The sequence below is a fragment of the Dryobates pubescens genome, chromosome 8, assembly GCF_014839835.1.
Source record: "Dryobates pubescens isolate bDryPub1 chromosome 8, bDryPub1.pri, whole genome shotgun sequence".
Lineage (NCBI taxonomy): Eukaryota > Metazoa > Chordata > Aves > Piciformes > Picidae > Dryobates > Dryobates pubescens.
In genome coordinates, this window is record NC_071619.1 from 12,160,381 (window position 1) to 12,174,496 (window position 14,116).

The 14,116-nt window shown below is 44.2% G+C and overlaps 1 protein-coding gene across 4 annotated transcripts in view; it reads left to right on the forward strand.

Moving 5' to 3' along the window:
* The window catches only part of BTRC (beta-transducin repeat containing E3 ubiquitin protein ligase), a 129,098-nt gene extending 115,334 nt beyond the window's left edge, over window positions 1-13,764 (forward strand). For all 4 annotated transcript variants that reach the window (XM_054163184.1, XM_054163185.1, XM_009908120.2 and 1 more), the window contains 6 exons: window positions 1,534-1,783; window positions 2,472-2,590; window positions 7,311-7,421; window positions 8,041-8,119; window positions 12,087-12,280; window positions 13,336-13,764. In XM_054163184.1, coding sequence (XP_054019159.1) covers window positions 1,534-1,783; window positions 2,472-2,590; window positions 7,311-7,421; window positions 8,041-8,119; window positions 12,087-12,248 — 721 coding nt within the window. In that variant the 3' untranslated portion in view covers window positions 12,249-12,280; window positions 13,336-13,764. The remainder of the gene's footprint in view (window positions 1-1,533; window positions 1,784-2,471; window positions 2,591-7,310; window positions 7,422-8,040; window positions 8,120-12,086; window positions 12,281-13,335) is intronic.
* The last annotated feature ends 352 nt before the right edge of the window (window positions 13,765-14,116 follow it).

Here is a 14,116-nt window from a genome sequence, read left to right on the forward strand (position 1 = left end):
GGCCAGTAAACCACACCCTGAAGTGCCATATCCACACCTTTCTTGAACATCATTCGTAGGAATCCAGAACTTTGGAACGCCACCTGCCCGGAGATACGTGGGAACTGCACTGTGCTAAACAGACCACAGAAGGAGGCTGATTTCTGTAACAAGCACTATCATCTTCCATATAAGGCCAGGCAGGCCAAATTGCAGACTGGCTACTTGCCCAGAAATACTTTGTTTCCCACTGTATCTGTAAGTGTTTGTGCAGACCCCAGAGGCACGCAGGATGCATCACTTTTATCCTTGGGTCTCCTCAGGAAGAGGAGCTTCATCCAATAGACAGTACAGATGGGCTTTTAATGCTTCTGAGATCTCAGGGATGCACTTGTCCAAAGAAGTCAGTAGGTCTCCAGCTCCTGTTCAATTTGGCAGCCCTGTATGCAAACTGCTTGTATGTTAATGGCTCGGGTCTTCAGCCTATGGGGTTTTCTCCTGTGCATTTTATAGTTGGAATGTAGTCTTCTTTCTCATTTACAGTCCATAAGTTGATGCACTTCGGCTTCCATAAGTTAGAAAAGAAGACATTAGAAGTCTTCCTCACACCTTCCTGTTTGTTACTGCTCACCTCATTGAGAGATGGAAGTGTTACTTTGTGTAGTGTCTAATGTGCCTGATGATACAACCATTTTCTGCTCTCATGTAGTGTATCTGGGGTACAGATGTGGTAGTACCAATGAAAATCTCTTTATGGAGGATGAAAGAAGCTTGCCAACAGAATAGCCTGAAAGAAACATTTTTAAGACTTAAAAATCTTCCAAGTCCTGGAAGTTCTGTATAAAGCCTTTGTCTAACTTTCATCTGAAATTATCTTTCAACTGAAACAGTTGGCTCCAATAACGTTCAACTGACGTAGATGCTATGTCTTAATTTGGACATTCGGCATATTCCAGGAGCGTAGCTGTGTACCAGATGCACTGCTGGGTAAACACAATTCAGGGTGCAACTTGTGGCAATTACTGATACTCATTTTAAAAGCATTATCTTGTCTTCTGCTTCTGTATAAATTATCTTTTTGAGTTGATAATCCTGGGGGAGAGATCAGAAAGTTAAACTTCTCACTGAACTTGCTTCTCCACAGGTTATGATTAAGTACTCATTGACTGGGAATGGCGTGTGTGGTAGGCTGACACAACCAGGAGACATCACTCTTTAAGGCCATCAATCTCATACCTTTTCTTGGTACTAAATTCCCTTAATTAAAGAATGCTTTTTTTTTTTTTCCCCTCCCCTGGCTGGGTTATTTTTATGGTGCTAACTGCATTGCAGAGTTTTTGGCTGCTGGACTGTGTCAGTGTATGCATAATCAACAGGTTTATATAATGCATTTTTTAATGAACTATTTAATAGATGTGGATATAACTTGTGGTGTATGCTTTTCTAATATTGCTGGAGAGTCAATTACCTCTCCCCATGCCTTTCTCACTGCAGAACATCCACTGTGCCTTGTTTTTAACTCTTTTCTCTCTGGTGTGGAATTTTAAATGGCAGGGTGTGGGACGTGAACGCGGGCGAGATGCTGAACACTCTGATTCACCACTGCGAAGCTGTGCTGCACCTCCGCTTCAATAACGGCATGATGGTGACCTGCTCCAAGGACCGCTCCATTGCCGTGTGGGACATGGCTTCACCAACAGACATCACCCTGAGAAGGGTGCTAGTAGGGCACCGAGCTGCCGTCAACGTAGTGGACTTTGATGACAAGTACATTGTATCAGCGTCGGGTGACAGGACTATAAAGGTGAGGCGTGGCAGAGGACTTGTGTTTGCAGCACTTGGTATGAAATAACCCAGAGTAGTGACCAGACAGGGAAGACAGTCCTTGGCAGATCTTCCTTTTGAGGCAGCATTCTTCCTGCTGTTCATCTCCACTTGTCCCTCCTCTCTTGAGCTTGCACAACTTGTTTACAGAGCTGTATGGCAAATCAGATCCAGGTACAGATGCAGCTGAAAAAGAACTTTGTTGTTCTGTGTTCTTTTTCAGCTTGATCATTTCCATAGTCTGTTTCAGCATCAGTCATTCAAACAGTTGTCAGAGTTGTCATTCAGACATGGGAAGTGAAAGTGAAGGTCCATGGACAGGAGTCACTTAACTTTTACTGCCATGACCCCGATCTGCAGCATTTAAAGCTGAGGAAAATCAAGATCCCCTGCAGACTAAATCATAGTCCAGGAGTGCAAAAGCCTGATTTTGGAAGCTAGTTCTCGTACCATGTGGCAAAAATCTTCTGTGCACTGTGACCCAAGCTGCTAACAGTTGCAGACTATAGTCACAAGCCGTCAGAGAGGTTATTTTCTCCGTCTTAATGATGGCATCTTCAATTTGAAAGCATTCTGGATGCACCTATATGTCATACAGATACCAACTTCTGTTAGTCTCTTCTTAATAATTTGTCTCTGTGTGGTTCCCTCCCCGCTTCGTGTCACAGGTCTGGAACACTAGTACCTGCGAATTTGTGCGCACCTTAAACGGCCACAAACGAGGCATTGCATGTCTGCAGTACAGAGACAGGCTAGTAGTGAGCGGCTCTTCAGATAATACCATCAGGTGAGAGACACACTCCCCTCTGCAGAGTTCTGTGAGAGCACATTGATTCCCTGGGATGTGCAGAGATGAGGCCACTGAAGTGCTCTGTACCCTTGCCCTCTTTGAAATATGCTTTCTTTGGTGTAGAACATTGGGAACGGCTGGAAAGAGATATTAGCAGCCTGTTTCACTGTGTTCTCTTTCATCCTCTGTATCTCAAGAGTCCCATACTAATCAACAAGTTGCATTGCTCTGGCAGTTCTGGTGTATGAAAGAGCTGGCAAGTACCGCTTTCTGTGATGTCCTCCTGTAATATTTTAATTGGGCTATGTGTCTAGTTAAAGGGGTCAGATTTGCAGTAAGAGGCATTTAATCCTCTGCAGAAATCCTCCTGGGCTCTCGCCAAACTCTTCTTGTGGTACTTGGCACCTGGTTAAGTTTTGAACAGCTGGTTTAGAGCATGAAGTTCAGTTTGCTGCCTTTTGCACTTCTCCAGTTGCCCTGGTTGCAGTCGGAGATTTAACTCCTTCTGGTATCAAGAGCTAGGATTTTCCTGCAGCTGCTGGCAGAGGGATGTCCCACTAATCCTGGGATGTACAGAGGAAACTTGATTAGCAGTGTGTGTGACACAGGGAAAAGACTCTGTCATGTAAACAGAAGAGCACTCTCTGTGTTGTCCTTGTCATCGCTTTGAATATTTGTCTGCCTTCTGATAAAACTTGAAAGCTGGACAGTGTGAGCAGAAGCCCTTTGATTTGCATATCAGTAGTAATTTCTCCTCAGTGAGAATGATTCATGCTACTGTTAGCCTGTGGACTTGGCTTGCAACACACCACCTCTCCCTGCTTTGCATTCTGCAGGAAAACAGTGGTCCTTTGGTTGACATCACCAGGTCATTGTGCCAGGATTTAATATGGGGCTGTCTGAGAGCATGACCCAGAGAGATGGAATTTCTTAATCAAGGGGAAAAGTATGACAGGCATTGCGTAAGAGTAGCAGCACTTCTACGTGGTGAGAACTCCTGCACTTCAAACAGAAAAGAAATATCCCTTGGCAATTGTACTGTGAAACTTTGTCTCAGATTTAGAGTAAGAAATAGTTAACTATTACAGCAGTTAGTGTAGGATGTAAAATATGATTTGCAATGCTAATAAAAATAAATGTCAAAATAGTGATAGCTCTAAAGAGGAGTACAGTTACTTTCTGCTTACATTGGGCAAAATCCCTAGCTGACAGATAAACTGTGCTAGAATTTTAGGAATGTTGGCAGGGAGTCTTAATGGAAGTCAAGCTTGGCAGCTGTGAGAGCAAGGCACACTTACCTGGTCACGTTGTTTTCTCCTGGGCAGCAGCAGAAGGCACAAGTCAGTAGGAGGACGGATTCCCAAGTCACCTTTGTGGATGGGGCGGCGCTTTGTATGTTTGATTTTTATCTGCTGTGAAATGCCAGATGTGGCATGTTGGTCATTCACAGAGGCTGCCCCCAGTACAGAACTTGAAGTTCATTGTTCCTCAGTTTCAGGGAAACTTTTGCCCAATAAATGGCTCTGTGATTTCTAGTTTTGCAAGTGCAAACGTAAGGACATGTGAAGTAGCTGAGAAATCAATCTCTTTCCTCTGGAGATTTACATGGAGCAGGGAGACTCCATGTATAAAGAGTTTAGATTTTATTTTAGGCCAGAAATTTCCCCAGTAGAAGAGGACACAGCTACATAGGCATCACTGTCATTGCATGCTTTTCCATCACAGTCTCAAGCTGTGCCAGGGGAGGCTTAGGCTGGATGTTAGGAAGAAGTTTGTCATAGAAGGAGTGATTGGCCATTGGAATGGGCTGCCCAGGGAGGTGGTGGAGTCACCATCACTGAAGGTGTTTAGGAAGAGACTTGATGGGGTGCTTGGTGCCATGGTTTAGTTGATTAGATAGTGTTGGGTGATAGGTTGGACTTGATGATCTCAAAGGTCTCTTCCAACCTGGTCTGGTCTGGTCTATTCTATTCTATTCTGTCTGGTAGAAACTGGTCCACCAAGTTTAATCCCATCACTTCAGTATTTTAACCTCTGGGGCCAAAGTTCTTAATTGCTACAGACAAGAATAGTATAGGGAAGAAAAAGAGAAAAAAAAAAGAGATAATTTGGAGCAGGAAAATGTAATCAGACTACATCATCTTGGGTTAACTCTTAAATGAATGATTTGTTTATGTGTGTGTGCTCAACTTCCAGTGCGTACACACATGGGGATCTGATAGTAGACCACTTAGACAGCAGCATTCTCTCTAGCAGATGGGGATTCAGGTTCACCTACCTTCTGTACGTCTTCCAGCTCTAATAGGACTTCAAGTGAATTAAAGGCCGAGGTAATTGCAGACCTCCCTTGATTTCCAGACTTTCTCCCAAAGCTATAGGAAGAAAGGCAGTGCTTTTGACTATATACACTTTGTACTGATTTTTTTTTAGCTAGTTCTCAAGTCTTAAAAGTAGTTTTCTTACTATATTTTGTCCTGTGACTATATGAAGAAGCACATATTTCAAAAGGTTATCAAATCTGGAAGGTACCCTTAGCATCGATTCTGCAGTTATCTCTTTTGTACATGAAGGGCCATTCCCCTTATGGCTAGGGACATGCTCAAGAAGCTGGTCAACATAGTCCCTTGGAAGACAGTCCTGGAGGTCCAAGAAGTCCAAGAATGCTGGATGCATTCTGAAAGAGCAGTCAGGCATTGAACAAACTGCCCTGGAAGGTGGTTGAGTTGCCATCCCTGGAGATGTTCAAAAAACACATAGACATAGCACTTCAGGACATGGTTTAATGACCATAGTGGTGTTAGGTTGACACTTGGACTTGATGACCTTAGAGGTCTTTTCCAACCAAAATAATTCTGATTCTGTGGTCCTCTCTTCTAGTCCCATTCAGATTCAGGTGAAAACTCAAACTGGGACCTGCAATTTTTCATATAGACCTGAATGAGTGTGATGCAGCCTCCCAGAGCTGCTGGCAGTCTCAGGATTGGTGGCAGGGAATGGAAACACATGGCGCTAATGTTTCTGGCACAAGGTTGTTCTCAAACCTTTCTGCAACAGTTCATTTCTGGCATTGTCCATCCTCTTTACAGTTCTTGAGAGACTTGATGCTCTCTGATCAGACAGAGTGCCTTTGGCTGACCTTTGCCATGAAGCTGCTTGCTCTGACCTTGACTGATGTGCCAGTACTCATATGAAAACTATGTGAATCTTCACAGATTCCTGAAAGATCAGCTTCAGAGATCAGAGTCACTTCGTGCTCCTCCTTGGCCTCAAACGTGTGCATAGTCTAATCCTTCCCCAGCTCTGTAGCGACAAAAGTGTTCTGTTCATTCCTCTGTTGTCCAAAGTGAGAGCAGCTTGTTTTGGCAAGACAGCTGCAGTCATTATCCACCAACCTTGGGCACATGTGCACTTGATCTGGATTATTTCCTGGGGGACCTCAGGAGTAAAATATCTGGGGACAGTTTATCTCTTTCTTTGTCTGCCTGTTAAGGAAAAGAGACCTGACACCTCAGCAGCTGTGCTGCTTAGAGATGTGTCATCCAGAGAAATTCCATGAGCCACCCATATTTCTCTCTACAGCAAAGTTCATGTCAAGCTGAATGCTGAGTGAGCATTTAAGAATGTTTGTGACTGCTTTCTTTCAGCTGTGTATGAGGGAGCTGCAGTAGGTGCTGCTGTTAAAAGATTCCTGTATGAGCAGAGCATGCCTCAACCAGAGGTGAAACACCTCTAGACAATACATGTCAAAGAATTTCAGGTCTTGTAGGCAAAAAGTCATTCTTTTATCCATGGTAATTAGGAGCTATGTTAAAGAGCTGCCAGATGTATGGAAAGCAAATAGACTGCATAAGGATTTCAAGGGTTCTTAAAGTATTTTTTAAGGTAGAGTGTAAGTGTAAAAATTAATGTATTTTAAATTATTCTTCCTGCCAGAAATCCTTCACAAAACCTGAAACTCTGGGATGTTTACAGCTGAGGCAATAATGCATTGCTGGTTCTCTTACTGGGATGCTCTGCACTGATTTTGGTGCCAAAGCATTTTTGAATACCGAAATGTTAGAAGAGAGCCACAAGAATTATTTGAGAACAAGAGCTAAATGCATCACTATAAAATAATAAGCATAGAGTGCCCATTTTAGTTTAAAGATACCTGCATTTGAGGTCAGCATGCCTGCAGTGGGAGAAAGGACAAATAAAACCAGGCTTGTTAATTCTTGTACTTTTCACTGCTGTGGTGATGTCTTAATGAGCGTAATGGTAGCCTCTGAAGCAGAAGTAGTCATGGAGGGCTACAGAAAAGGGAGTCTGCCCCATAAAGGTGATCTTACCCACTGGAATGAGCTGCCTAGGGGATTGGTAAGTCTCCCTCTCTTAACAAGATCAAGGCAGGATATTTTTATGAAAAATCAACTTCAGTGGTATGAGAGTCATGAAGGTAACTGTGGTACCAGAGCAGTAGATATTAGCCACAACTGCTCTTAATCTGATGGGATCTCTGACTCATTTCTTGTCTGGTGCTGTAAGATAACAGGGTCGTGTTGGAAAGCATGCACCCACTCAAGAGCAGGAAGAGGAGTGATGGATGTCATTTGTTTCTCTGTTGTTTCATCATCATCTTTATTTCCAAGTTTCCATTAACTGCAGGCAAAGACCAAATGTTTTGTTGCAATGCTCAGATATTCAAAAATTCTTAGTGCTTCTTTGTGCTCTCTTGCAGGCTGTGGGATATTGAGTGTGGGGCATGTTTACGAGTGCTGGAAGGCCATGAAGAGTTGGTGAGATGCATACGCTTTGATAATAAGAGGATAGTCAGTGGGGCATATGATGGGTAAGGCTGTCAGTGCAGTCACTGCCTTGCATCTTCCTGTCTCTCAGTGTCTCACATCCCACTTCACCGTGTTTTCCTTGTAAATATTAAGACTCCTTGTCTGTCACAGCATGAGGACCTCTTCATGGCCAGTAAATCAGGAACGTGCTGCAAAGTGTACCTTTTTTGTTTCTTCTTTTGAAATACATCCATGTGGTTTGATATGTGTGGCCCAGTGCTTGGTCTTGTAAGAATATCTGACCAACTCAACCTGAAACCTCTTCTAGCTGAACCCCTTTCAAGAGCAGTCTTTCCCATTGGTGGTTACATCTTCTAACCATTCGCTCTTATAGACTAGGGGTCTGCACTTCTACATTTCTGTTAGATATTACCACCTGCTTTTTATATGTTTTACTTGGTTGACAGCACATTTGTTTTTTTGCCTGCCATAAAGCTCTGTAAGGTTTAGAAAGAGGAAATGCAAGAACCAGGTTTCAGGAGCAGAAGGGTTACTGTAATTTTCTTTGACCTGGTATATCAACCAAGCTGATACAGTTGCTGGTTTTTTTTCTGTGAGCATTTTTCTTTTCAACAAAGCCATGTTGTTTGTCTTTTTTTTTTTTTTTCCCCCCACTACTAGGAAAATTAAAGTATGGGATCTTGTGGCTGCTTTGGACCCTCGTGCTCCAGCAGGGACCCTTTGCTTGCGAACCCTTGTGGTAAGAGCTTTTGGTAGGGATGCTGGAGGGGGCAGAAAAGTAGGCTTGATCAGGGTGATCCTGAGCCATGAAAACTCATAGTATCATAGTATGAGTCAGGGTTGGATCATCTAGTTCCAACACCCCTGCCATGGGCAGGGACACCCCACACTAGATCAGGCTGGCCAGAGCCTCATCCAGCCTGGTCTTAAACACCTCCAGGGATGGGGCCTCAAACACCTCCCTGGACAACCCATTCCAGGGCTTCACCACTCTCACAGTGAAGAACTTCCTCCTCATGCCCAGCCTGAATCTCCCCACCTCCATCTTCATTCCATTCCCCCTAGTCCTATCACTATCTGATATCCTGAGAAGTCCCTCCCCAGCCTTCTTGTAGACCCCTTCAGATACTGGAAGGCCACAATTAGGTCACCTCGGAGCCTTCTCTTCTCCAGACTGAACAGCCCCAACTCTAACTCAAGTCAGCTTATCCCCAGTCTACAGGATCTAGAAATCATTTCTAGGGGGCTGGATTTTTAGGTGTCCAACTTGTATTTTTTTAAATGCTGCAAGCTATAAAGCATTCAAAATTAGGACCTGTGGCTCTAACTTTGTAAAGGTTTTGTTTTGTGATTTGAAGTAAACAGCATAATCTGGTTCTGAGACTTTGTCCCTCATGGCATCCATGTGCCAGTGGGTTTAGTTTAACCTGTGTGTACCTGAGGATATAGTAGTAAGTCATATGAACTGTTGATACGGCATTTCTTAAAGAAAAGTTGTACATTCCAAACCTGGGGAACAAGAACTTGGAATTACCTTGAAGTGGCTTTTGGGTATTTAAGGAAAAAGCAGGTATGGACTAGAACAGACAGTGAAATTGCCTTATCCTTGAACAGCAACTTTCATGCTGACCATTGGTATTCAGTGCAAGTTTGATGGTGTGGTTACAATGTCATTTTTGTGAGTGTTAACAACATTTACAGTCATGCTTAACAGTTGGGAAAGTTGTGAGAAAAATGCCAGTAAAGCCAAGGTCACGGGAGGGTTCCTGTAAGCATTCCTCTGTCACATTCACTCCAAAAAACATGCACTGTTGCTGGAGATAAAGGAACATTTAAATCCAGTACTAAATTGTTCTTGAAACAGAAATACTAAGTGTATTTGTTTGTTAGCTAAGAAGTGTTTGGGTAGTGCTTGGGTTGGTATATGTTAGACTTTCCCCTGCTGTGGCCTGTGGCTGTCGTCTGTGCTTTAAACCAAGATCATACTGAGGCTGTTTGATTCTCTAAGCGTGGTTACCTCTCACCAGCTGAGCTGTGCTAGCTGACCTTCTGCACACTCATCTACCACCTGAATTGCTGCTGTTCCTGTGGATTTCAATAAAGTGTTTGTTTCACTTCACATTTGATGCAGGCTGTGAGGGTTACTGTGGCTCAGCTGACAGGCAGTAGGTCATTAAGCCATGCTAACTCTTTTTCCAGTCACGTGTTTGGACCATAAGCTGTGGAGTAAGAGTCTGGAGAGTCTTGGATGCCTGCAAGTACTATGTTGAAGAACTTTCTTGTTAGCCAAATAGAACTACAGATAGTTTCATGGCTGAAATCCAGAAAAACCTTTTATCATCAACCACCCAGTTCCAAACTAAGGAACAACTTTGTACCTATGAGCACGTATTCTGGGAGTCGAAGGCTTCAGCTTTGTATTAGTAGTGTTCCTGCTCCAGCCTGAGACAAATGTGTGCCTAGTAACCTGTAGACTTAATTTAACTGGTGTGATTTCCTCTGCATTTTCCAGCAGTGGACAGCCAAAGTGCCCCAGCTTAATTGTATTATAAATCAGAAGCAGTGGGATGGAAACACCGTAGGAATCTCGACACATGGATATGATAAATCCCCATTTGATAGCAATGGAGGGGGTTAAAATAGGGGAGGCAGGGGAAGCTGTTGTAGTGCTTTTAGGACTTGTCATGTTTATGACAACAGGACGTCTTTATACCCGCTTACCCATGGTTTGGGTTTTTTTTCCTCTCTTCCCTTGGCCTCCAAAATTAAACCTGGCTGCACAATGAACATCGTGAGTCTCCTGCTGCTCTTGTTCAATTTTCAAACAGTAGGAGGAAAGTGCACAGATAACAAATGCTCTCTGCATGCCAGGTCCCTTTCAGTTTTGTCTTCTGTTAGCTGGAACGGTGGCCGCGTGAATTTGACAGAAGCTTTCCAGGCACAGAATAAACACCCAGTTCAGCTTTCCTTATGAGGCCTTTGTGGCCTCAACTCGGGGCTTACATTCTGCTTATTGCCCCTGCAACAGGGCAGGTTCTGTGTGGAATTTGTAAGGCAATCTCAGCCCAGAGTGACTGGGAGGGAAAAGGGGGGTTTGGAAGCAGTATTTGGAAGTACCTCTCTCTCTCTCTCTTTCGGCATCTCTGAGCAATCCCTCTGAATCTTACCTTCATAGTGATGTTTTTCAGCAAGAACTTCTTTACTTCTGTGCTTCTTTTTGGAATAGGTGGGAGGAAGACAGAAACCTCTAAGTTCTTTTAAAGTCAGATTCGAGTTACCAGTTGGAACATCAGAAAGGTTCAAATGATTAAACCTTAAAGTTTCTCTTAAAAAATGGCATCTGACTTGTGTGTGCATTTTCAGTTAATTTTAATGTAAAGATTCTGAGGTTCACTTGCAAGCAGCTGTTGAGCTTTGCAAGCCCAGCTGTATTTTCTGTCATTCTCTGCCATAAGGCAGAGGATTCCCATTTAATAGCCAACATGTCTCTTTTGTCTAAATGTTTCAGAAACCTCTCTTGTCAATATTAAACTATTTTAAGATGTGGGTTTTTTTTTTCCTGACCCTAAGCCCCTTGCAAGCTGTGAGCACTAAAGTGAAATGTGTATTTATGGAAGAGGTAGGGCTTGCCACGGCTGAAGGGTTTGTGTTCTCTTCTGACCAAGGAGAAGGCCACTGCTTATTCATGCAGCAGTGTAAGTACCAAGCAAAGGTACGTGGAAGGGAAGGCTTAGTGGATTTACTCTGTGATATCCAGGATCTTGCCATTGCCTCCTCTTAATTACAGTCTGAACTCTTGCCAAATTGTCATGCCATTTCCACTCAGCCTCAGAGCAGAATGCAAACTGCCTATGAAGAATGCCCTTTCTAGTTCATATTTTTAGAACTGCTTAAGGGGAATTATTACTGTGTCACTGGACTTCACAACAGGCTCCTTAGTGTCCTCCAGTATTAAGGTCTTTCAGCAGTGGCAGCAGTACCAGGTCTTGGCTATAAAGTTCTCGTTTCTCCCTCTGTAACCTACTGCACCTGGGAATGCTGTGATTTCAGGAAAGAGAGTTCCTATCAGCCTCATCAGACTGAATTGTGTGGTGAAGGCAGCTTGGTTAGTTCCACACAGTGCATGCCCAGTATTGGGATTTAAGGAGTGATGGGATCACTGTAATGTATCACACAGTATCACAGTATCACAGTAACTAAGGTTGGAAGAGACCCCAAGGATCATCAAGTCCAACCTGTTCCAACAGACCTCACAACTAGATCATGGCACCAAGTGCCACATCCAATCTCCCCTTGAACACCTCCAGGGACGGCGACTCCACCACCTCCCTGGGCAGCACATTCCAATGACGAATGACTCGCTCAGTGAAGAACTTTTTCCTCACCTCGAGTCTAAACCTCCCCTGGCACAACTTGAGACTGTGTCCCCTTGTTCTGGTGCTGGTTGCCTGGGAGAAGAGACCAACCCCCTCCTGTCTACAACCACCTTTCAGGTAGTTGTAGAGCCAAGTACTCAGATATGGAAAACTCTTTCCACTGAAAGAGGTCTTAATTGATGCGCTGGTGCTGATGCAGAGTGTGTGGTGTGGGGTTTACTGAGAAATGAATGTAACACTGAAATCCAAGTTCAAGTTCATCTTCCCTGCTCCATCCCAGACACCAGCAGGTTTGTGCAGTAACACGCTGTGTCTCCCACTTGCATTTAGGAGCATTCTGGAAGAGTCTTTCGGCTTCAATTCGACGAGTTCCAGATCGTCAGCAGCTCGCACGACGACACCATCCTCATCTGGGATTTCCTGAATGACCCAGCTGCCCAAGCAGAATCCACTCGTTCCCCGTCCAGAACATACACCTACATCTCGAGATAAATAACACTACACTGTACCTCACACTCGCACAGGTAACAAAAAAAAACATTCAAAAGCTTAAGTGAGACTCAGAAGCGACGCCGGATGCAGTGCGAATAACTAGCTGAGTCTTAGCAATATTCCTCATCTTGGCTGCCCGGTAATTCCAGTGTCCTGTAAAAGGGCAGGAATGGGTTTGATACCTTAGAATAGGGACTTTAGGATTTGTGGCATGTGGTGCCTGCAAGTTCCCCTGAAGAACTTCTCCTCCTCTGTCCATCATCATCAATAATTAAATCAGCCATTCGCTGCTGTCCAGAAGGAAGATGGGTTTCTGCAGAGCGAGTAGAGCAGCTGCTGCCTAACAAGGGGATGCAGATGGCCTGACCCTGGGCAGTTGTCATCAGGCAGGAGAGTTTTGCCAAGAAGCATCAGCTTTGTTCCCTCCCTCTGAAGTGGTGACCATTCTTCTCACTCTGCAGCAAGCTGAATCGAGAGTACAGTTTGGCTAGAGGAGGAGACACTGAGGCACAAGCCCGAGTGAATTTAATCGGGATGCATCACCGTGCAGAATCATTTACTGATAGGGCACAGTCCTGTTCTCCCTAGCATAGTGCAGGTGTTAAATAGGTCATATCAGAGCCTGACTGGTTTGCTCATCACCTTAGCCTTTTGTCTTGGCCAGTGTGGGGAAGACATAGTGTATCCTATGTTTGGGTCAGTTGTAGGGTGGATTTGATGTATGAGAATGGAGTGGGATAGCATGATTGCCTACCTTGGTGTGGGTATAGTGCACAATTGCTGTTAATAGCTTGAGGAAAATGGCAGAAGAGCTGACAGGCTTCTGCAGGGGGATGTCCACGGTGACATTTGCCCATAAAAGAGCCCTGTCACAGGGCTCATTCTGTATCCTCTCTGTAGATTGGTAAATGCACAGCGATGCTCCCGAGCTGTCAGATCAGGCCCCTGGATCTTCTCAAACGCTCTGGTCAATCGGATGTTCTTTGAAATCATTAAAAGGTTCAGTAAAAATGGGGTTTGTTTGCTTTGTTCTGGTCTTTTTGTTTGGTTTTGTGTTGTTTTGTTTTGTTTTGTTTTTTGTTCCCAGGACTCATTTAAGCTGCAGTATTTAAATTACCTGCCAATGCCAGGACAAAAGAACTCTCCACGTAACCAATACTCGCTGAAGAAAGAGGCTCTCAGACTTGTTTCTGGAACAAAGTTGGCATGCGGTTGATCTCAGACAGGGTCTACTCAGCGTGGCTGACTGCTAAAGTGCTGCTATATCAGAAGATGACTTTTATCTTTCATGAACAGTTAACATTTTTAAGCCTTCCCGTCCCTTTCCTCCCTTGCCCCCTACTTCCTGGTCACTCCTCTTCCCTTTGCCCTGTTTGGTTCCCCTCCAAACCCGGTCACAGATGTCCTATGAATATATTTAAAATGTTGCCAGAATGTGTTGCTTTGCTGTTAAGCAAGAAGACTTACAGCCACAGTGCATCCTGCTGAGAGAGTCACTTCAGGGTGTTGGGGGGGGGGGGGGGAAGAGGGGCAAGGGGAAAGTGAGGAGGAAGCTGCTGCTCTCAGCCTGAAATCAATATCCATTGCTAGCCCTTTGAAAAAGCATTCAGCTCTGAAGAGCAACAGAAACGCTTAAAACAGCCAGACCAGCCCCACCCCTCTCCACAACTTCCCTGAAGGTTTTGGCTGTTCAAACTGCAGACCTATTTTTTGTGGAGAGAGGACCCTTGAAATTTGACTATTATGAGCCAAATCCATCTCTTTCCTGCCTGCTATGCTAACCCTTTGGAAGCTGGATGTGTATTGTAGCCTCCCTTAACATCTGCTTGGCTGGGGAATGTTAGTCAGTGAAAAGTTAAACTCTCCTC